The sequence below is a fragment of the Borostomias antarcticus genome (assembly GCF_949987555.1).
Source record: "Borostomias antarcticus genome assembly, chromosome: 14".
NCBI classification, from domain to species: domain Eukaryota; kingdom Metazoa; phylum Chordata; class Actinopteri; order Stomiiformes; family Stomiidae; genus Borostomias; species Borostomias antarcticus.
The window spans coordinates 6,738,140-6,760,866 of NC_140247.1; the positions used below are offsets into that span (position 1 = coordinate 6,738,140).

The 22,727-nt window shown below is 44.5% G+C and overlaps 3 protein-coding genes across 3 annotated transcripts; all 3 read left to right on the plus strand.

Moving 5' to 3' along the window:
• The first annotated feature begins 1,912 nt into the window (after positions 1-1,912).
• On the plus strand, positions 1,913-7,088 carry aup1 (AUP1 lipid droplet regulating VLDL assembly factor). The gene is made up of 12 exons (XM_084449071.1): positions 1,913-2,076; positions 2,573-2,710; positions 2,877-3,027; positions 3,136-3,323; positions 3,472-3,544; positions 3,861-3,934; positions 4,591-4,657; positions 4,749-4,854; positions 5,892-6,035; positions 6,123-6,265; positions 6,427-6,515; positions 6,675-7,088. The coding sequence occupies exons 1-12, from the start codon at positions 2,036-2,038 to the stop codon at positions 6,718-6,720; spliced, it is 1,260 nt and encodes a 419-aa protein (XP_084305197.1). The 5' UTR covers positions 1,913-2,035; the 3' UTR covers positions 6,721-7,088.
• A 305-nt stretch (positions 7,089-7,393) lies between these two features.
• Positions 7,394-14,428, plus strand: trpc3 (transient receptor potential cation channel, subfamily C, member 3; the record flags this gene model as incomplete). Its single annotated transcript, XM_084449131.1, has 14 exons — positions 7,394-7,419; positions 8,038-8,803; positions 9,084-9,131; positions 9,351-9,536; positions 9,654-9,818; positions 10,451-10,667; positions 11,606-11,839; positions 12,045-12,309; positions 12,881-13,076; positions 13,205-13,414; positions 13,575-13,661; positions 13,752-13,827; positions 14,008-14,157; positions 14,421-14,428. 14 exons carry the CDS (start codon positions 7,394-7,396, stop codon positions 14,426-14,428), a joined length of 2,634 nt encoding a protein of 877 aa, XP_084305257.1.
• A 1,480-nt stretch (positions 14,429-15,908) lies between these two features.
• Positions 15,909-21,107, plus strand: LOC311317238 (glutathione S-transferase P-like). The gene is made up of 7 exons (XM_084448301.1): positions 15,909-16,013; positions 16,235-16,270; positions 19,163-19,269; positions 19,503-19,590; positions 19,762-19,865; positions 20,390-20,491; positions 20,664-21,107. Coding segments are annotated over exons 1-7 (627 nt in total). The 5' UTR covers positions 15,909-16,012; the 3' UTR covers positions 20,853-21,107.
• Positions 21,108-22,727: the final 1,620 nt, after the last annotated feature.

Genomic DNA, 22,727 nt, shown 5'->3' on the forward strand with positions numbered 1-22,727 from the left:
ACTTGTTTCAATCACAAGAACGCAACAGGTTTACTTTTTGTAGTTAGTGTGTAACGTAAAGCTGAGTATACACTACAAGATATTATGCCCAATTTTATTCGATCCGATTTTCACAATCCTGCCGAGTCTGTCCTAGTCGGCAGCAGTCTGCACTAGTTGGGGGTAGTCGGAGTGGCAATTTGGCACAGAAATCTGTAAGTGTATGAGGGGTACAGATTTAAATCGGCAAGAGTATGACGAGAACAGACTTCTCCCGATCCGAGTCGGAGCGAGTCGGAGCATATCAAACATGTTTGATATTTTTGAGCAGATTCTGGACGCAATCGTTTAGTGTAAACTCGTCACCACCTGGTCCAGTCGTTAAATGTGTGATACCCAGTTTTTCAGTTGTCATACAAAAATCATCAGAAGCCAGTCTAGTGTATCTATACTCCCAGTCATTTCATAATCTGTTAAGATTGTGAAAGTCTTCTAGTGTATCCAAGGCTTTAGTTGTTACCTACTTTGATTTGTGTCCTCCTCCTGCCTACTATCTTCCTCTCTCTTTCTTCTCTGTCTGCTTCTTTCAACACCATCACGCCAGGTACGGTTTGTGCGCTCATGTAGGCGCATAAAAAGAAAAAACAGAAATAGTCCAAAATAAACCAAATCCTCCTCCATACTGTTAGCGGCCCAACAGTGGAAAGACAGGTGGTAACGGTTCTCACGAGTCCGGGACAGAACAGAGCCAAACGAAACTGCCTAGTAACCGTTCGGCCCGACAGTGGAAACACAGCTATAGTGTTTGATGTAGGGCTGCACAATTAATTGTGAATTAATCGAAATCGTGATTATGACCTCCGCAATTAACTAATCGCAAAAGGATGCAATTAATGTGATTAATATTTTTGCTTTGAATTGAGTGTGCTAGGACACGGACGAATCACAGGCGCTTATGCTGTCTGACCAATCACATGCGTTCCCGCTGAGTGCGCTGTGCGCAGCAATTTCACTGAGAAGACAGATAGCAGTAGGTCAAGACAAGTGTCACAAGAGTACCCGCAGCCGTGAGTAGTGAAAAAATTAGTGAAAACGAGGTCAGTGAGTTAGTAGCAAGAAAGGGATCAACATCTGTGATTTGGGAGCATTTTGGTTATTATATATTAATATTATATATTAAATATTAATCGCAATTACCATTTTGAAGCAAATAATCGCAATTATTATCTTTTGTCATAATCGTGCAGCCCTAGTTTGATGTTCTGGGACTTAAATGTTCTTCGTCTTGTGGTGGCAAAATCAGTTTGACACAGTTAATTCATCTGCAAAACAGACTATACATTTCTATAAAGATGAAAAAAAAAAAAATGTTCCCATGGGATCTCTCCATTCTCTTACCTGGTAAATACATGCAAAGTACAGCCTATAATGGGTAATTACTGAGACACATATACTACTGTAGGTATAATTTCAAAACAGGAGTATTTCAAATGTTCAATTACTGCACATACATTCAATAACTGACATAGAACCACCAGGTAACCGCATTTTTACATAGCTTCTATAACATCCAGTGACAAAAAGCTGTCCACACCACAAGTTTTAAACTCACAACGTTCAGCATGGAAGACGAGCTCCTTAACCACTAGGCCACCGGAGCTTTTGAAAATAAATGGTGTCATAGTCTTTTGTTGTGATGTTCTGGGACCACTGCCTCTTGTGGTAGCAACATAGAACTGCAAGTCAACAAGGGAAGGGACAGAGGGACAACCCGACATTTGCTCTCCATGCTGCGCTGGCTTTCAGCCACGCACAAAAATACAAGAGGAAGAGCCATGACCGCAGGGGCCTCGGAGTGACAAGTCATTTGACTCCAGTCCACTTGGTGGCGCTAGCGCACCTTTGATCCAAACCTTCCCAGAAGAACCTGCTAGCTGGGGACAGGCTAAGCCAGTAGCTACTCAAGTGACAAGTCTAAAGTTATCTGACCCCACGTTTGTTTACGATGCAGAAAAGCAACCATTGCAACTTCACATCGAAGTAACTTAGTTGAGCAATGGAAACTCGGGGAATCGAACAGATGTTCGACTTTAAGCGGTAAACAGTCAATTTTCAAAGGGTCGAGCCGATGTGGGGGTTAGATGTTGGAGGTAGCTTAGCTAACGGGTCGGACAGGTTAGCTTCCCTGCTAATGGTGTTAGCATAGCAGAGCACGCCTTCACACTAGAGAGCCAGCACTAGCGATCCTGGCCCACTCTCCAGCCGTTATCTAGCTAACGCAGCTATATCATCTTGTTGAAACTCCAACAGTACAGGCTCGCTAACGGTAGTGAGCTGTGAGACTTGTGTTTCCATGTAGCTCATTGCAGCATGTGACGCTAACGTTAGGTCACGTCATTGTCTACCCATCTCTAACGTTAATTAACTTAACTTTCGGAGCCAATTATAACCCTAACCCATTATCTGCGAGCTAGAATTTGTGCTATCTTTAGTCGGCTATCTGAGCTAACCTTGTCAGTAACTTTACTTGTTGCTGTAACATTTAGTAACATTACTTGCTTGGGTACTGACATGTATACTGTTTCTCTGATAGGTTGCCCAATGATGGACTGGCTCGGCTTCTACTCATGATCTATTCTCCGATTGGAGTCTGTCTGATGTTACTACGCATCTTCATAGGCGTACATGTGTTTCTGGTGAGCTGCGCACTGCCAGACAGTCTTATCAGGAGGTAAGAACTCATTTGCCATATCTGTCATGTAGGGTATACGTCCAAACGTAAATTAAATTAAATATACCGTAAGTCAAATGTCTGTGACTGTGTGTGTGTCACTTGATTAGTTTGCATCATCAGGGGTGGGTTTGCATTGTTCTAACAAACCTCTCATTTGGTCCAGATGCATTGTGAGGATAATGTGCTCAGTCCTTGGAATGCATGTCAGACAGAACAGCCCACGCTTAAGAGACAAAAGTGTGAAACTGTACATCTGCAATCATGTGACGGAGTTTGACCACAACATTGTCAATCTTCTGACCTCCTGCAACACTGTGAGTACCGTTCATTTATTGGCCTGCAGTGCCTGTATCTGTGTACTGATAAAAAAAAGTTCTTAGTTTTAACTCTTAGTGTGCTGTGCTGTGCTGTCCACTCCTCAGCCTATGCTGGGGGGCTCCGCAGGTTTTGTCTGTTGGGCCCGAGGCTTCATGGAGCTGGGTCCAATGTGGAGCCAGGGGGAGGTGGAAGACTCCCTCAGGAGGTACTTGTCTATCCCAAACACTCTGCCCCTGCTCCTCTTCCCTGAGGAGGACACCACCAATGGACGATCCGGCCTGCTCAAGTTCAGGTCAGACACAGACAGCACTTACAAGAATATCAATTATCAATTGAGCAGAGTTTATGGAAGACATAGTTAAACAGCTGATATATAACCATCTCCGGCAGGACAGTGTGTTATAGGCCTTGTTCTTAGTTGTGTACTTTCTCCCCCTCAGTTCGTGGCCCTTCTCGGTGACTGATACCATCCAGCCTGTGGCCTTGCAGGTGAAGAGGCCGTTTCTTGCTTTGGTAAACACCAAACCTACTATTCAGTCAATAGATTATCATGTCTCTTATGTCCTGTGGTGCTAAATAATGTTTGAGTATAATGAAACTAAGGGGATTTTGTGACCTCGCCTACATTCTTACTTTAATGGGGATTAATAGTACTTATTTTTAGTTTTGACTCGGTGTGTGTGTATTAGATATTCATTCTTGTTGTAACCTATAATGTTTCCATTTAGAGAATCCCCAGTTAATTCCTACCTTAAAATCACTTCCATGGGCTTATGGGGCACTAGATTTACCTTGAATAAAGAGCTATGTTGTTTGACTCTCTTTTTAGAGTACACCGGACTCCTCTTGGTTGACAGAACTGTTGTGGACCTTTTTCGTCCCATGTACAGTCTATCATGTAAGGTACTAAATAATTACTTTTCTCTACTATTTATACTTACTAGACGTTTCAGATTATCACAGATATTTAGAGTATACCATTGTATTCCCGGGGGCTCTCAGTAAACCGTGCCAGTGTGGGGGTGTTATAGTAGCCTGGCGTCGCCATCCTGATCACGAGCTCACATTCTGTTTCACCCGGTTTGGACATCCACCTGTTCAAACTGATTACCACCTGACCAGGTATTGGTCGGGCCAATCACAACCGTTTATCTAATATGGGTCAGGTTTGATACGATGACTGTACCCACTTGATACGATGACTAACCCACATTTCGTTGCTCTGATTGGTTGTAGGTCTATCCAATTGTGTCCAGAGGCATTTTGGTTTGCGACCGTTGGTAATGCCCATTGGAAATAAGCACAGGATTTCCAGACGCATCGCATTTTTGCAAATTGGGTTTGGTGAAGCCAGGCTAGTGTTCTAGTGCCAGTGCCACAGCGGACCTTGGTCCTCAGTTCTATTATCCGTGCTGGAGCTCCATGAAACACTGCTTCAGTTTGTTTGATTATATGAAATGTGGAAGCCAATGTGTGTGTGTGTCTCTCTCTCTCTCCCTCTCTGTCTGTCTCTGTCTCTATCTCTGTGTCTCTCTCTCTTTTTCCATTCTCCTATACAGATGGCTCCCACTCGTGTCCAGGACAGATGGAGAGTCCCTGCAAGAGTTTGCCAACAAAGTCCAGGAGGTATAGACCATTAACTGTGTTTTCAGACAACAGTCTCATCCTGTTTATGGCTCGGCCTACTCTCAGATCATTTCATTCACTTCATTTTCAGCTCCTTGCAACTGAACTTGGTGTGGTGTCAACCCAGATCACCAAAGCGGACAAAGCAGAGCATATCAAAAGGAAAAGACACGTTGCCCCGCACACGACAACATCCAGTAAGCCAAACACAGAGATCAACATGCATACAACTGCCATCATGTCACTGAAGATATTACAGTGTTTATGATCAGACTACGCTCAATAAGCAAAGGAAAAGGAGTGTACTTGATGGGGTCAGGAGCCTTTATAACAGCCAAATACTTTTTTTTTCACATTTAAGAAAAAAAAGTGTACCTCAGGAGCCACAACGGATGAACATGATGGGCTTGAAAGATGAAGAGCATTATGTGGCAAATGTAGTCTCTCAGCATTGCTCATTATTGTGGGAGAATTTCTCACTGCAGATGATACATAGCGGCAACCCAGCTGTGTTAGCTATGTCGGTCGATACTTTGAAATGTCAGTATTCGTGTTCACTCTTTCTCTTTCTTGTGGCCATTTCATTCCTGAATACTAGCTCATTACTTAGATTTTTTCTAACTTTTACTCATCTTTTTTGTTGTTTGCTTGTAGTTAGAGCGGGTGGCCTACTGACAGAATAAGAAAATTAAGGGTGTATTTAAAATAAAAAAAAGTTAGCGGGTTTATTAGCAATCTCTAGTGCCCTCTGCTGGTTGATTGATGTAAATATCATGCTACGAAGGGACAGACGGTTGGACACGCATCACATATACTGTATATACACATACAGCTGCACCACTTAACAAACGATTTGTTCCACGTTGTGAGCTGTCCATGGTGCGCGTGTTGGACAGGCTAATATATGGCTGCCTTACAAATGAAACACCTAGACTTAATTTAGGTGGTTTCAGTAGCGTATATTTATTTATTCAACCCCAATGTTTTCAGTGGATTTGCATTATGCTGCTAATTGTCAATTGTATTAGTCTACCAATTCAAAATTTGACTCGAGTCAACAATGAGTTGTCAAGTAGCTGCAGGTTTTCGAACCCTGACCTAGTGGAATAAAACCTAGTAACCTAGAACCGAGTACAATGAAACAGTCCCCAAAGTGCACCCTCAGATGAGCCGAGCAGACCTCAGGTGAGTGTATTTGGGCCCCAGATCTGATGTGTTTTTTTTGGGGCTCCAGGTCTAGGTGCCAGACCTCGCTCCGCTCCCCTGGGCTTCACGTCCCAGAGCCCTGCAGCCGACGAGCACAGAGTCAGCAGGATGGCCCTGCAGGTCAAGGACGTGCTGCCTGACGTCCCCATCAGTGTCATCACCAGGGATCTTGGTGAGCGAACACACAGGCTTATGTGTCACCTTAGATTATTTATAAAATATATATGGATGTATTTATTTATTTATTTTTTCTGTACAGTGCAAACCAACTGTGTGGACACCACCATAACTAACCTGCTGGAGAGAACTGAGGAGTTCTCTGTGAGTGCGACAGGAGGGTCATCATTTGGATCCTTCCAGAACTCCCCTTCCTTAGCTGCTGCCCCCATTCCCACCATCAAGGTAAGAACACAACTTATTTCCCTGTTGTACCCTTGCAAGTATATTATGAGTTGGAGATATGTAATAGCTGTAATCGAAGTTCATGTCTGAAGTCACAACAGTTGAACTGCTTATTGTGAAACAGCTTTGTGGTGATGTAGGTTTCTTCTTCTGATCCATAGCCAGCTTCTAAATCCTTTGGGAAATCGCCAATAGACAGACACATGTCACTTCAGGAGCGGAAAGAGGCCTTGTATAATTTTGCAAGAAGGTATTATTGAAGTTTATCTATCTATCTATCTATCTCTCTATCATGTTTTTAATTTTTCAGATATATTTGAATTAAAACAAGTTAATAGTGGTGTGTTGTCTTAAGCATTTGTTCTTGTCTAATGAGTCTTTACAATGTTTTCTTTCCACTTCTCTCCAGGCGCTACATTGAAAAGTATGGACTGGACACGGAGGACAGCCTTTGAACAAGTAGATGTGATTCCTGGTGGAGAAGCCATCGCTTAAGTCAAACAAGTGTACGGACATTTGAAAAGGAATGGATGAAATCGGTCAAATTCAGGTGTTGGGATTAGTTTTTGCAACAAAAAGACATTTTGGATTCTCAAAATGGATTTTATTGACTGCCCAAACTGGAGAAAGATGTCAAGACCTCTGGAATATGTTTTTTATTTGCTGGCATGGCAAATCTGCATGTGTCTTATAAATGTATCATTTTGATAATAATGTGTCTAGTGCTAGTGAAACATGTTCTTATGTGTCTGGGTCTTGTTTCAGTTAAGACACATTGGATTTATTATGATTCTCGAGGGTGCTAGTTTCTGCAGTTTCAATTTTTAAGGACAATAAAGTGAATCATCTATAAATTCAAGAACTTGTCTTAATTATACTGCAGCTCTCAAGGTGAATGCTGCAGTTTCTGAAGGCTTATCTGTTGCTAAAAGTAAGTACAACTATATTTGCACCATGAACATGATTTCACAAGACATTTACACAAGAATGATGTGCACAAGAATTGTATGTTGGATGTATTTCATAAGATCTACATACCTTGTTGAGTCTACACGGGGGTTAGCTTACTTTCATAACATCGACATAAATGTGACTGAGGGGCTAAAAATATTGCCTGGATCTCTGAACATGATTGGCTCCCAGGCCAGCCCAGTGTGAACATGGTGCGTTGCACAGAATGGGAAATGACAATCTTAAGTGAGAATCTTTTGTGTGCTTATTCAGTAAATGTCTTGCATTCAACTGAATGTGCGGAATGGAATGTTTTCTAGCTCGCTAAATTAATTTACCAAATTTGTTACCGAATCCAAACTGTTCCGTTGTTGAATACATACATTTCTGGCATCATGACCTATCTCCCCTGCCCTCAACAGTTGCTCTCCTTGAGACAGAAAGCAATGTCACCGCAGTGCAACCTGTAGTTTAGCCCCAAGGCGAGCATCTGTTGTGTTTCATTAAAATGCTATTAAAGCTGGGAGGAGTTCACACTATCTGTGGGTCTAATCCTGGCTCCCCTGCTATTGTTCTGAGGTGAGAAAGCTGTGGTGCCACTCCTCACCCTTCTGAACCCATATGGGTGGCAGAATGACGCAGGTTGGGGTACAATGACCAGAAATTGAAAGCAGCTCCACTTCGAACAAAACGGACACCTTGAAGGCATTTTCTGGTAGAGACATTTCTGTAATGTGTGCATATGCACTAGCCTATACAAAGGCCAGCTTTGAACAGAGGCGATAACCTTTCTCATTTTGTCCACACTCTCCGTCTGCCAGGACAACAGTGGAGCGCACCGCACACCACCGCATGAGTGCAGCCAGGGACCGCGGCCGTCGGCTAGGGGTGCGTGGCCCGGCCCTCATGTTCAACGACCGCGGCAGCAACATCACCCCTGAGGAGGAGCGCTTCTTGGACGCTGCGGAGTACGGCAATATCCCTGTCGTGCGCAAGATGCTGGAGGACATCCCGACTCTGAATGTCAACTGTGTGGACTACATGGGCCAGAACGGGCTGCAGCTGGCTGTGGGCAATGAGCACCTGGAGGTAACCGAGTTGCTCCTTCGGAAAGATAACCTGGCGCGCATTGGTGACGCCCTGCTCCTGGCCATCAGCAAGGGCTATGTCCGAATTGTGGAGACCATCCTCACCCACCCAGCTTTCCTCAACAGTGAGCGGTTGACGCGCAGTCCCTGTGAGCTGCAGGACGATGACTTCTACTCCTACGACGAGGATGGGACTCGCTTTTCTCCCGACATCACGCCTGTCATCTTGGCGGCCCACGGGCAGAAGTACGAGGTGGTCCACATGCTGCTGCTGAAGGGTGCGAGAATCGAGCGGCCACACGACTACTTCTGCAAGTGTCCGGACTGCACTGAGAAACAGCTCAAGGACTCCTTCAGTCACTCCCGCTCTCGCATCAACGCCTACCGGGGTCTGGCCAGCCCTGCGTACCTGTCCCTCTCCAGTGAGGATCCCGTTCTCACAGCACTGGAGCTCAGCAATGAACTGGCCAAGCTCGCCAACATCGAGAAAGAGTTCAAGGTAGAGGCTTTAGGGGCTGTCTCCTCTGAGATTGCTGATTGATTTACATGTTTTTGTGTCCATCCATTTTACGTTATGACCTAACAATATTTCTCTGTTTACATTACAACCTCGGAAGTGTGACATGGCATACAACCTAACCCTAACCCTGTAGACATAAGACTGATTCTGTTTTCATGACAAGTAAGCCATTTCATTGTCTCAACAACTCCTTTTATATTTTTTATTAACAACAATTTTGTGTCTGGTGTTTGTGTGTGTGTGCTGCTGTCGCCACCAGGATAAAAAGAGCCTTAAAAAAGAAACAACAACGCATGTCTTCTCCCTGGTAAATATTATATTTGGCAACAATCTATTTGAAAGGTTTATGTTACCACTTTCATAAGGTAGCCTACGTCAATTAGACTGGTAATGGATGTTAAATGACCCTAAAAAGCAGATCTTGTGTTACTAAAGAGATGTAAAGGGATGCTGTGTACCCTTAATATGAAGGAGGAGACAAAAACATGAATGAATGTCAATCTATTTTGGGTTTCCCTTTCCCTAGAATGATTATCGTAAGCTGTCTATGCAGTGTAAGGACTTTGCAGTGGGGGTTCTGGACATTTGTCGGGACACAGAGGAGGTGGAGGCCATATTAAACGGGGACGTTAGTGGTGAGGTGGATGATGGAAAGCTTCGATACTGCCTCCTGAGCAGAGTCAAACTGGCCATTAAATATGAGGTGAAGAAGGCAAGTGGCAGATACAACAATATCCCTCGAAACTATCCAACACTGCTACCATACAACTCTTATCTCATATACAGTATATTTTGCCTCTCCAATACATTTCTCTTCTCTCCTCTATAGTTTGTTGCCCACCCCAACTGCCAGCAGCAGCTTCTGACCATCTGGTATGAGAACCTGTCTTTCCTGCGGGAGCAAAGTACTCCTGTGAAGTGTCTGGTGGTGCTGCTGGTGGTGCTGTTCTTGCCCCTTCTGGCTGTAGGCTACTGGGTGTCCCCTTGCAGTCGGGTAAGACCAGAAGACGTGGAAGTAACAGATTGCATAACTACTGTCATTACAGTAAATGATTTGCTTTTCTGTGTACTTTTTTGAGTTAGTAATTTACTTTTATCAAGTATTGTACTTTTTTAAATGATCCGTTACAAAGTAACTTTGCATACTGAAAAATATCATTCCCAGGATGACCCAGTCGGAAACTGATTGTCAGAAAGGTAAAAGGGATCGGGAAAATGCTATGCATAGCTATGAGCCTTTTGATAGCTAATCAGTCTAAATGAAATGTAGCTACTGAAACAAAAGTATGTGACACAAAAAGTCAATTTATTATTATGGCCGGCAAAAAATATGCTTGGCTGGTGGATTTTTTCCTTGGACCAGAGTCCCCTTGGCAAGTGAGCCAAAAAGTTAATTTTGTACACTGCAGGTAGTTAGATCTCTGACTGATTCATTCTCTACGCAAGCTACACTGACGCGTCTGGGAACGCGGGCTCTACGCAAGCTCTTGCATGAAGTTAATTTTATCCAAGACACACATTGCTACTGTACGCAAGGACACGTCTAACACACCTCGTGTAATTACGTAGAGCATGAATGGGCCCTTAGACTGACTGACAATTGCATCTCTCCATGTGTATCTGTAGCTGGGGAAGGTCCTGCGAAGCCCCTTCATGAAGTTTGTGGCGCATGCGGCCTCCTTCCTCATCTTCCTGTGTCTGCTGGTGTTCAACGCCTCGGACCGGTTCACTGGCATCACCACTCTACCCAACGTGACTGTCACAGACCACCCCAGGCAGCTCTTCAGGGTGAAGACTACCCGGTTCAGCTGGACTGAGATCCTCATCATGGTCTGGGTTGCTGGTGAGATCATGAATAGTCAAAAAATTCATAATCAACTAGAAATGGTGCTCAGAGAGCACAGGCCTCTGTCATGAGGCCTCCCAGGAGCCGGGTGGCAGCAGAGCGCAGTCCTTCCCAGGGAGTATGCCACAGCGCCGGCAAAGAAGTCTGCACCACACCTGTGCTGTGTTCTGCTGATGACTCATTACAACACATCTATGCCTAGAGTATTTAAGCCTTGCTTATGTTGTGTTCTGTGCTTGAACTTGACAATGTAGAGATTCTCTGTGACTCAGACTTGCTCTGATTTTTTGTTCTGTTTTTTAGTTTCAGTCCTTTGCCTTTTTTCTGTTGAACCTTATGGCTGTATTCTCATTGTTTTGGCAAAGTAAAGCCTCCTTTTTTGAACTCTCAAGCATTGTCATCTCTTCACATGGTCCAAGCCACCTGGGTCTCATAACAGCCTCTGCCCATGAATGTGTTTTGTGGCTCTGTGCGCGCACATGTTTGGTATTGCTGCATTCGTTAGGTCAAGATTTTTATTCCATTCCAGACCCTGTGCCTCTGTGACCTTCCCATGTCGAGATATGGCCATTTCAATTCCCCCCATTGATGATGACGTTTCATGAAATGCGGTCTGGTAGTTTTTGGGTAATTCTAATCTAAAAAAATGAATGGAAGTGAATGGCCAGCCGTGTTTGGGTAGCTCATCGCATCGTGATTCGGATCCGCTCCAATTTAATGGGTTCTAAATTGGTCCTTGCTACTACACGACACTGAGTGGTCTAGTAGTTTTTGTGTAGTCCTGCAGACGGACCGACGGACACACAAACAAACAAACGCACACACGCCACTGAAAACAAAACCTCTCGTCCTGCTCTGTCGCTGGGGCAGAGGTAAACATCTGCCCTGATGGCGTTGCACTCGCTGCGAATGTCTTCCTCTTGTCTGCTCTGCAGGGATGATGTGGTCGGAGTGTAAGGAGTTGTGGACCAAGGGTCTCAGGGAGTACCTTCTGCACCTGTGGCACGTTCTGGACTTCGGCATGCTCTCCATCTTCATCGCCTCCTTCGCTTCCAGACTGGTAGCGTTCCACCAGGCCACAAGGGCTCAGCAATATGTAGATGAGAAGGTTCATGCCAGTGACCTGTCACTTGTGAACCTGCCCCCAGACATCAGATACCTGACCTATGGTGAGCTTGAGAGGATCCCACTACTTCACATATTGATCATGACGCTCTAGTGTACAATTCATACATCTTGTAGAGCAATACTGATATTCTAATTTTGCATACTAGAAGCATCTTAAGTCAGAATCTGCTTGGAGAGAAAACAATTATAAATAATGACCTAAATCAGATTCCTACTGTATTTGTGTTGTCTTACCTCCAATTCCAGCCAGGGACAAGTGGCTGCCCTCAGATCCCCAGCTCATCTCTGAGGGGCTCTACGCCATCGCGGTGGTGCTGAGTTTCCTGCGCATCGCCTATATCCTGCCGGCCAACGAAAGCTTCGGTCCTCTCCAGATCTCCCTGGGCCGAACAGTCAAGGACATTTTCAAGTTCATGGTCTTGTTCATCATGGTCTTCCTGGCATTTATGATAGGCATGTTCATCCTCTACTCCTACTACCTGGGCGCCAAGGTGAACCTGGCCTTCACCACGTGAGTGAGATCTACATTTACTCAGTTCAAGTCAAGGAACATGAAAACGAAGGAATCGTCAGATATGTCACACGTGGCTTGTGACAAAACATAAGAGCCTCTTTTACAGAGTTGGAGCTTGGCTCTGGAGCACTGGGCTCTCAGGGTAGCAGTACAGTAGTTCCAAACAGGAAGTGAATTTAAGACTGACATTTCATTCTTTTTTTGTTCCTGTTCCTTGGTCAGAGTGAGACATCCATGATCTGCAGAGTTCACTCACTCTTGCTCAATCTGCTCATGTAATCAAACCTTTTTAACTCATTCATTATTAAACATGATCTCCAGGGTTGGTAACGGGGCGAGGGAAGTGATAGAGGTGTTTCTTACCGAAGTTAGATGAAGAGTGGAACTTGGTCTCTTTACTAAAAGGGGGTATTGGTTACAGATTGGCTACAATTATGTACAATAGACTTTGTCAAGCTGTTCTTTTGTGTGTCTGGCATCTGGCATCACTGACAACATATAGGTAGAGAGTAGAAATACATTTCTGTTAAAACATAACATACTGAATCGATTACTTATGTCATTGCAGAGTGGAGGAAAGTTTCAAGACACTGTTCTGGTCAATATTTGGGCTGTCAGAGGTGTCGTCAGTGGTGCTGAAGTATGACCACAAATTCATTGAGAACATCGGCTACGTTCTGTTTGGTATCTACAACGTCACCATGGTGGTTGTTCTCCTCAACATGCTCATAGCCATGATCAACAGTTCCTATCAGGAGATTGAAGTATGCCCTCATACCTGTCCCTGGCTTCACCCTCCATTCAAACAATTACACAGACTTTTAACATTTCTCTTATACAGGAAGAAAGTACAGGCTCAGTTCACTAAGAGAACTTTCCCTATATCTTTTAGGATGACGCTGATGTGGAGTGGAAGTTTGCACGATCTAAGCTATGGCTGTCCTATTTTGACAACGGCAAGACTCTTCCTCCCCCCTTCAGCATGGTGCCCAGTCCCAAGTCATTCCTCAAGTGCATCAAGAGGATAATCAACCTACTCCGACAGCCAAGGCGCAGTTTGAAAAAGGATGTGGACCTGGGAATATACTATTCTAAGTCCAGGGTAGGGAGTATATATTTAGTAGTAGTAGAATGATCCCTGGATGATCACTTTGCTTGTATCCATCGCCCTTTGAGCATTGTATGAGCTTTTGAGGATGTGTATTCTGAATGCTCACAAATTCAAATATGCTATTGAACTCTGAGTATGTCTGTGCTTGAAGGTCAATCTCTCCACGCAGACCAGTCTTCATCATATTGCAGAGCTGCACAGTATGAACAGCCTGCTGAGCCAGCCCACGCGCTATCAGGTATGGGCTGTTATCAGTGCACAAGAATGTTACCCATCTTGTTTCGAGTCCTCAAGAAAAGATGAGCTTTTTCCCTCTTCCTTACTGCAGCAAATTATGAAGCGACTCGTCAAGCGATATGTCTTGAAAGCCCAGGTGGACAAAGAGAACGACGAGGTGAATGAAGGTAAACCTCTAAATCTAAGGCACAGGTCAGAGGTCATACAGGTTCTAGATATATAAAGCATGAATAACTTCCTGCTTGTTACGTCTGTTTTTGTTAGTATACGTAACTGCCTCCGTTTCTTTGATGTCTCCCTTTCTTTGTTTCCATCTCTTTTTGGTGTCACCACATTTTAAATTCCAGGGGAACTGAAAGAGATCAAGCAGGACATCTCAAGCCTACGCTATGAGCTCCTGGAAGACAAGTCTCAGGCCATGAATCAGCTGTCTCTGCTCATCCACAAACTGGGTGACCAGCTGAACCTCAGAAGCACAAGGGACCCTCAACCAGAATGTCTGCCAAGGAGGGGAAACTATTATACTACTATATAAGTAGTAGTTACACCCTATTACAGTCATTATCACCAACAAATAAAGGTGTGTGTGTGTGAGAGAGAGTTTTGTGTTTGTATGAGAATTTGTTGAAGTGTTGTTCTGTCATACAGTAGCTGTAAAAATAATCATAATTGATAAGAAATTGTCATTACTATTGCAATCTGTACAATAAACAATCTATGTTGCTTGGAGCCCATTACTTTCAACAAATGTCTTCCTCAGGGATGTAACTCTTGTCCTAGAAAACTGATATGCAGTCAGAATGACCCAGCAGAAAATGGGTCTGGGCGTCACACACAAGGTGTTTACACAAGGTGTGTGTGTGTGAGAGAGAGTGTGAGACAGAGCCCTAAACAGAGAATAAACAGTGGTAGAATACCTGAGCACTGTGACGGACCCACAACTAAGGAAGCCCTTGACAGTACAGAGTCAGCGAGCACAGCCTCGCCATCGAGAGAGGCCGCCACAGGCAGATCCAGCTCCCTAGAGAAGATTTTACCTACACCGAGCTTCACTTTTTAACTGGCCTACCTGCCAACTGTACCAGAACATCAGAGATACATACTTAACACAGATTACAAACACCCAAAAAGATTTTGAAAACATGACAAAAAACTCCTATATCTGCTGGGGGATAATTGCACGATGCGCAAACACAGCTTTGTGAGCAGGTTTGACAGGAAAAGGACACCCAATGGAACACAACCACCGTAAAGACTGTCAATCAGTATCCCTGCACACCACACTGATCACTGCACATACAACCTTAAAGGTTGCCATTTAAATACATTTGTAAATGTTACACTGTGTTTGGGTATGAGACGTGTTAAATCAAATCAAACTTTATTTGTATAGCGCATTTCATACACAGAGGCAACACAATGCGCTTTACAGAGAGCAATGGGGGGTGGGTATAGGTCCCACCCCTACATATTCTAGAGGGAAGCAAAAAAAACAGTTTCACCCGGGGGCCAGAATTGTGAGCTGTAAAAATTATTCCCTGACCTCTCTCAACAAGATGATTGAGCAAGCTCCTGGAAAATGTTTGTCTATTGACTAAGAATATATACAGAGCAGTAAACAGGGGCTAAATACAGTACTTCATAAGAAAGAAAGAAAGAAAGCTGCTTGTTCACTTTGTTCTGTCATTAAAGTGTTAAATTAGGCTATTGTCATTGCATGTAGCATAGGTCTGTGAAATAAACAGTCTATGTTGCTTAGAGACCATTAATTTCAACAAACATCTATCTTCCTCTGGGATGTTACTCTTGTAGACCTTAATATTAATTAGCAGTCAGGGTGACTCAGCAGAAAATGACGTGTCACCAGAGACCACTCTTCTCTCCTCCTCCCTCCCCTCCCACACACCAAAGGTCCCTGTACCCGCTGAAGGCGGGGGCGTTGCCAAGGCGGTAGCTTTGGGGTGAGTTCAATCTGAAAACGGTGTGCACCATTTTGCTACAGTTGAACGACATGTTTCTGTGAAACGGGCTTTGAGGTTTGAGGTAGGTTTATCTCGTTTGGTGGGTGTGTCAGAGCAGAGGTGTTACCCAATCAGCAGGCTGATTAATACACCTCGCCGTATCTTCTCAGCTGCCATAGGACAGGTGCAACGCTTGCGTAACACACTGGGTGTTCAACGCACCACCGTTTCCGTGTGAATAAACGTTTTGCAACGTTTTTGTCAGGACTGAACTAACCCCTGGATACTTGACGCAAACTGGGCTACAAAACCTACCTATAGCGTGAAACAGTCTCTCACACAATCGTCGAGCTGCAGTAGGATTGACTGTGACCTTTACCTCCAGCGCAAGAGTAAGTAGGCTAGCAAGAAACTAGGTTACTTTGAAGTAGTGAAGTAGGCTAGGCTACAACAGCTACAACACATTGCTAGATGAAACTGTTTTACGTTATGCTCTATGTGCTTCTTTATTTGCAAAAAACTAACGTTACCACAACATCGCTTATAAGCGTTACATGCCCTTCAACTCCTGTGTGCAATACATCTTTTAAATTATTTGTTTCTCTTTCTCCAGTGCCTCCTTACACCATCACTTACTTTGCTGTCCGCGGTATGTATAAAAAGTGGGGTTGTTGTGGGGTTGGGGAGTCTCACTGTGGGGTTGGGGAGTCTCACTGTGGGGTTGGGGAGTCTCACTGTGGGGTTGGGGAGTCTCACTGTGGGGTTGGGGAGTCTCACTGTGGGGTTGGGGAGTCTCACTGTGGGGTTGGGGAGTCTCACTGTGGAGTTATGTGGACCGTCTAGTCAGGGTTGTCGACTTTTTGGCGCCTCCCAAATAGATTTTAGCCAAAGCCAAAGGAAAATCACCAGTTCCAAAATGCTAAAAATTTTAGCATAAAAAATCATTTCAAATCCTCTCCAAATGTGTTTGATGGCTTGTGCAGCCCTTCCCTCTTTCTTGTGTTGTCCATGGTTTGGACCAATAGGCTCTGTGCACCAGCTTCACTACTTCCTGAAAGTCACTTTGCAACTTTATTTCCTGTCCTATATGATTGGATTAAGTGATTAATCAGGTGTGCGGCAGACCCAGCGCACACCTGATTAAATCACTTGATCCAATCATATTGGACAGGAAATAAAGAAGCCAAGTGACTTTCAGGAAGTAGTGAAGCTGGTGCACAAAGCCTATAGTAATCGAGATAACCTGTTATCAGTAGCCTACCTTAAACATTTTGTCTTCATATTAATTTTGTCGTGTCAGGAGATTTCCCGCGATTGTGAAAAGTGAGCTCAGTCAGAATGACAGCACAGAATATAGGGCTTGGGAAAATGTAGTCCCAGACACGACCATCTTGTTTCTACACAGGTGTATCTATTCTCTGATTGCATAGGATTCTATGCAGTAGAGCCAATCAGACAAATATACACCTGTGTAGAAACAAGATGGTCGTGTCTGGGACTACATTTTCCCAAACCCTATATGCTGGTAGGCTACTCTGTATTTCCCCCAAAAAGTGTGTGCGCATCACCCCCCAAAGACCCATTCTGAGCCAGGAAAAACCCTGGTAGTCACGTGACGGCTTTTATATTGTTCCAATGTAGCCAATCATCAGAATGCACTTAAAAATATTCAAAAGATTCCCTTCATAATCATTTTCAATCATAATGTCCTTTGCTTTATGATAATGGTTATATGTTAACCTGTTTCTCAATCCTTCTGCAGCAACACTCCTTATATTAAACAGGTTGTTCCGAGCCGCTATTACAATCTGTGTGATCATTTGTGTCACAGTTCTAATATTTCAGCTGCACCCTTAGGTGCTGTACCCTGCGCTGTACATTATAGTATCGATGACCGGCATTTTATCTCTGCAGCTTCATCAGCTCTGCCTCTGTATTATTAATGCTGCTCCAGCTAGTCATGCAAAGAAGTGTACATTCTTTTGTGGAACATGTGACAGATTGCCAGGCCTTGGCCATGTCTAATTAGGCCATCCCGAGGTGCATTGTTGAAAGAGAATAAAGGCAGCATGAGAGGAAAGCCTGCGTGAATGGATTCATTCAAAAGGGGACAACGGCGAGGCCTACTTATAGGAAGGAAAAAATTAGGGAGTGCTGCACTGGGTCAGGAGCAGTGATGTTGGTTAATGTTCATGTTGGTTAATATTGATGTTGGTTAATGTTGATGTTGGTTAATGTTGAAGTAAGGAATTTAATTTAAAAAAACAACAGTAACGGTCCACGGTGTAGGACGGCCCCGGCTCCACCCAGGGCTGCCTCCTTTCCCCTACTCGTCTCCCTGTGCACGAACAGCTGCACCTCCAGCCACCAGTCTGTCAAGATCCTGAAGTTTGCAGAAGACGCCACCCTCATTGGACTCATCTCTAAGGGAGACTAGTCCGACCTACAGGTGGGAGATCGACCAGCTGCTGTCCTGCTGCGGCCAAAACAACCTGGAGAGTGGAGATGATTGTAGGCTTTAGAAAGAAATCGCCCCCCCCCCCCCCCCCCAATCACACTGAATGACACCCCAGTGACCACTGTTGACTCCTCCCACTCCTGGGCACCACAATCTCCCGGGATGTCAGATGGGAACTAAACACCAGCTCCCTTGCAAAGAAGGCACAGCAGAGGATGTACTTCCTGAGGCAGCTGAAGAAATTTGGACTACCAAAGAAAATTATGGTACTACACCTCAATCATCAAGTCCATCCTCACCTCTTCTATCACCATCTGGTACTCCACCACTACAGCCAAGGACAGGGCCAAACTGCAGCGCATCATCCAATCCACCGAGAAGGTGATTTGCTGCAACCTGCCCTCCATCCTGGTCCTGCACAACTCCAGGACGCTGAAGCGGGCCAGGAAGATTGCGTCCGACCCCTCCCACTCCGGCCATAATCCCTTCCTGCCACTCCCCTCAGGCAAAAGGCTGTGGTCCAATAGGACCACGTCTGCACACCACAGAGGCAGCTTCTTCCTCACGGCCATCAGCCTCTTCAACAAGACTTGTGTCCCCCTCTGACTCCCACCCCCCGCCCCACTACTGACCCCGCCACACTCACACACACATTACACTCTGCTCACTCACAGTATATACACTGACTGTACTACTTTTTGTATATTGTTCTTTTTCTTAGCTTATTCTTTTTTGCGCTAGCATTTTGTACTTGCTCTTTGCACAGTCCTGTCTTTGCACTGTCCTCTCGTCCCTGCACCCTGTCCAATGTTGTCTCTGTTATCTACCATGGCCAAAAGCTAATTTCTAGTATGTTGAAAAACGGCATGGCAATAAAAACAAATTCTGATTCTAAAGAGATGATTGTGAATTTAAAATCCTTTATTGAAACATGGGTTGAGTTAGGATGGAGTTGCAGGCTTTTTCTTCTTCTTTGCAGAAGAAATAAAAAAGTCTCTAGGTAGTTGGGTAGCCCCTATGGCCCCTTTTATGATTTGATGATTGCTTTATACATGTGCCAAGAAGGTCTGTTTTGCTTAACAGGGCGCTGTGGTGCAACGAGAATCATGTTGTCCGACCAGGGTCAGGAGTGGAAGGAGGTTCTGATGAACTTTGACGACTGGCTGAAGGGGGACTTAAAACCCACTTGCGTGAGTCTCCTCTTTTTTAATAATAATAATTTATATATATTAATATATAATAATTAATATTTGTAAAGTGCTTTTCAAGGTACTCAGACACTTAAAAACAACAGCAATAAAATATTTTCCAATAAAATAAGAGATTTGTCACCTTCAGTAAAGCTAACAATGGCCATGTAAAATGTCAGTTGTGCATGTTTACACAAGTGACGAGATGCATGTTACATCCTTTTTTTTTTTAGGTATTTGGCCAGTTGCCCAAGTTTGAGGATGGAGACTTGACTTTGTTTCAGTCAAATGCCATCCTAAGGCACTTGGGTCGCACTCATGGTATCCTTCCCTCTTGTTCATGTTGGCTACCTGATTTAATTGTATTGTTTTAATTTATTAACATATTAACATTACTTTTATCTATCATTCATTATACTTTACCTTTACAGGATATAATTTATACTTGGAACTTTAAATTGCATAATGGTGTTCATATTGTGTCCTTTGCAGGGGCATATGGGAAGGATGTCAAAGAAGCAGCACTTATTGACATGATGAACGATGGCGTTGAAGATTTACGCCTTAAATATGGACGCCTGATTTACCAGGAATATGTATGTGATAACCTCTCATATTTATCCTATGAGAGTAGAAATAGAGCAGAAGTTGACTGACTCCTAGCATGTGTAAAGCAGCTTATACTGTATTTCATGTCTACCACATTTTCCCCTATTTATTTCACTACGTCATTGGAATCTCATGGCTGTAGATAGTTGGCAGCAGTGATACTGAGCCATCCAGGATCTCAGCACTTCATTGGTAATTGAAGGAGCTAGGGTTGATTTTTAGTAGGAATCTGCTGAGTTGGGGACTTGCTGAAAATTGACAGCTTCCTCAATCCTGTCAGCCCTGATAAAATGTTGCAAAACAGTTATTGAAACAGAAATGGTGGTGTGTTGAACACTGTACGACCTCTGGCACACCCAACAAATGAGAAAAAAACTTGCCTCAAAGCCCGTTGCACACAGGAAACATTTAGTTCAACCCGGAAGCTGCAGCAAAGTGGCGCACAACGTTTTCTCTCTCCCCCCAGGCAAGTTCTTAGGATGTGTCATCATCTCTTTGACTCTCTTCACAGGACACTGGAAAAGACCAGTACATCAAAGACCTGCCCAACCACCTCTCCAAGTTTGAGGCTGTTCTGGCCAGAAACAAGACTGGCTTCCTTGTTGGTGACAAGGTGACTTGTTCTGAGAAAGAAAAATAAACGAATTTCTTAATTCTTAGAGAATCAGAGCCAGTTAATTGACTAATATTAAAATCAGTTATTTAGAATGTAAGTTTTTAGATTTTAAAGATTACATTTTGTTTTTGTCTTGCAAAAACAACTCATTCTTGTGCATCTTTCAAAGGTTTCCTTCGCTGACTACAGTCTGCTTGAAGTCATGCTCAACCACCTGGTTCTCTGCTCCTGCTGCCTTGATGACTTCCCCTCCCTGAAGAGCTTTGTCGAAACGATGTCTGCACGTCCCAAACTCAAGGCCTTCCTGGACTCTGACGCCTACAAGAAATTGCCTATCAATGGCAATGGAAAACAGTGAATTTTTCCACCCTAAAGAATCTATATCTGTAAACCTACACTGCAATTTCCTTCTGGGATTGCAGAAATAAAGTAGACCTACCTACGTACCTAGATCTCACTTCTTGCACATCTGTCCTTGATGATGGCTAATGTTTGTCCCCTTAACATTGTTTTCATGCTATAGAACTTTGATATAGCATCAAAGTTCGTATATACTTATACGTATGACTTTTATATGATGTGATGGATTGTCACCTGAATAAAATTAAATTGAAATCTATCCATGTATTATTTTGTTTTATAATGCACTGTTATATCATGTTCCAAAAGCCAACAGTGAGCATTACAGGAATATCCCTCAGGACTACAGCACAGAGATCCTGCATAATCATACAGAGGTCAGGCCATAACTTTACTGAATATTACTTTGTTCATCAAAAATGTTTCCCCATGAGTGCTAGAGGTCGCTGGTTACACGTTAAATGGTAAAGGATTTTATTTTTTTTATTTTTTTTAAATGGTAAAGGACATTACGTAGCTATGGAGATCGTGAACCTGCTTCGGTCTGTCTGTGGCTATGGCTGGGGTGCGGACAGGCGGTCACTCTTGGACATATATGGGGCCTTGATTCGCTCCTGCATTGATTATGGGTGCGTGGTCTATGGAACGGCTGCCAAGAGTGTTCTGGCCAGGCTTGACCGGACTCAGTTCAGGGCCTTGAGGCTCTGTTTGGGTGCGTTCAGGACTAGTGCTCTGGTGGTGGAGGCTGGGGAGATGCCGCTGTCCTCCCGGCGGGATGGGCTAAGCTGCAGGGCTCTGGGGAGGACCAACCTGTGACGTGACTGCTGGGAGTATCTGCAGCCACGGCGGTCTAAGGGCTTTGGGTGGACTGTTCAGGCACTGTCTGAGGGCTATGGCTTGGCTGGGCTGGATTATGGGCCACAGCTGGTGTGGGGTAATGTCCCTCCGTGGGTAATTCCAGAGCCCAAAGTGAACTTGAGCGTCGGGCTGGGCTGAACGGCATGGGGGTAACTTTGGGTTCTTGGTCCAAGATTATGTGTAGCGGGAGTACGTGTCCTGCCTAACTATCTTCACAGATGGCTCTAAGGACCCGGGGACTGGGTCTGTGTATGTGCCTGACTTTAACGTGGTGATTTCTAAACGCTTGCCTGATCGTCTTGCTGTGTTCCCTGCCGAGCTGGTCTCTATAATTTCAGGTTTGCAGTGGGTTGAAGAGGTGGGGCCTGATTGGGTAGTGGTGTGCTCAGACTCGATGTCTGTTCTTCAGAGCCTGTCTTCTGCAGTCTCAGAGCGTGTTCTGCTGGATGTCAGTATGCGGCTGCTGAGGGCGGGCCTGGATGTGCACTTCTGTCGGGTCCCTGCGCACGTGGGAGTCCGGGGTAATGAGCGTGCTGACAGGCTGGCTAAAGGTGCTCGAGGAGGCCATTTTGAAAGACCCATATGGGAAGGGTGAGGCCAAGTCCCTGATCAAAACAGCAGTGATGGAGTCCTGGCAGCGGGCGTGAGATAGTTGTGTCAAGGGAGGCACTATTACGGCATCCAAAAGTCAGTTGCGGTCACGCCTTTTAGTGGGAGATGCAGGAGGGAGGAAGTAATGCTCGCCAGGTTACGGTTCAGCCATACTGGCATTAGATCCACCCTTCACCTTTTAGCGTGTGAAAAGTGTGAGTCGGGTGCCTGTGAGGTTTGTTGCGTGCCTGAAACAGTTGACCATGTGCTTCTGCAGTGTAGTGGCTACAATGTTAAGAGGGCTATACTGCGGGGTAGGATCAGTGAGCTGTGACAGGGGTGGAATTTATGCAGGATTCTGGGGATAGGTGATGGGTGATAATAATAATGAGGGAATGTTGTAAGGCGCTGTTTACTTTTCTAG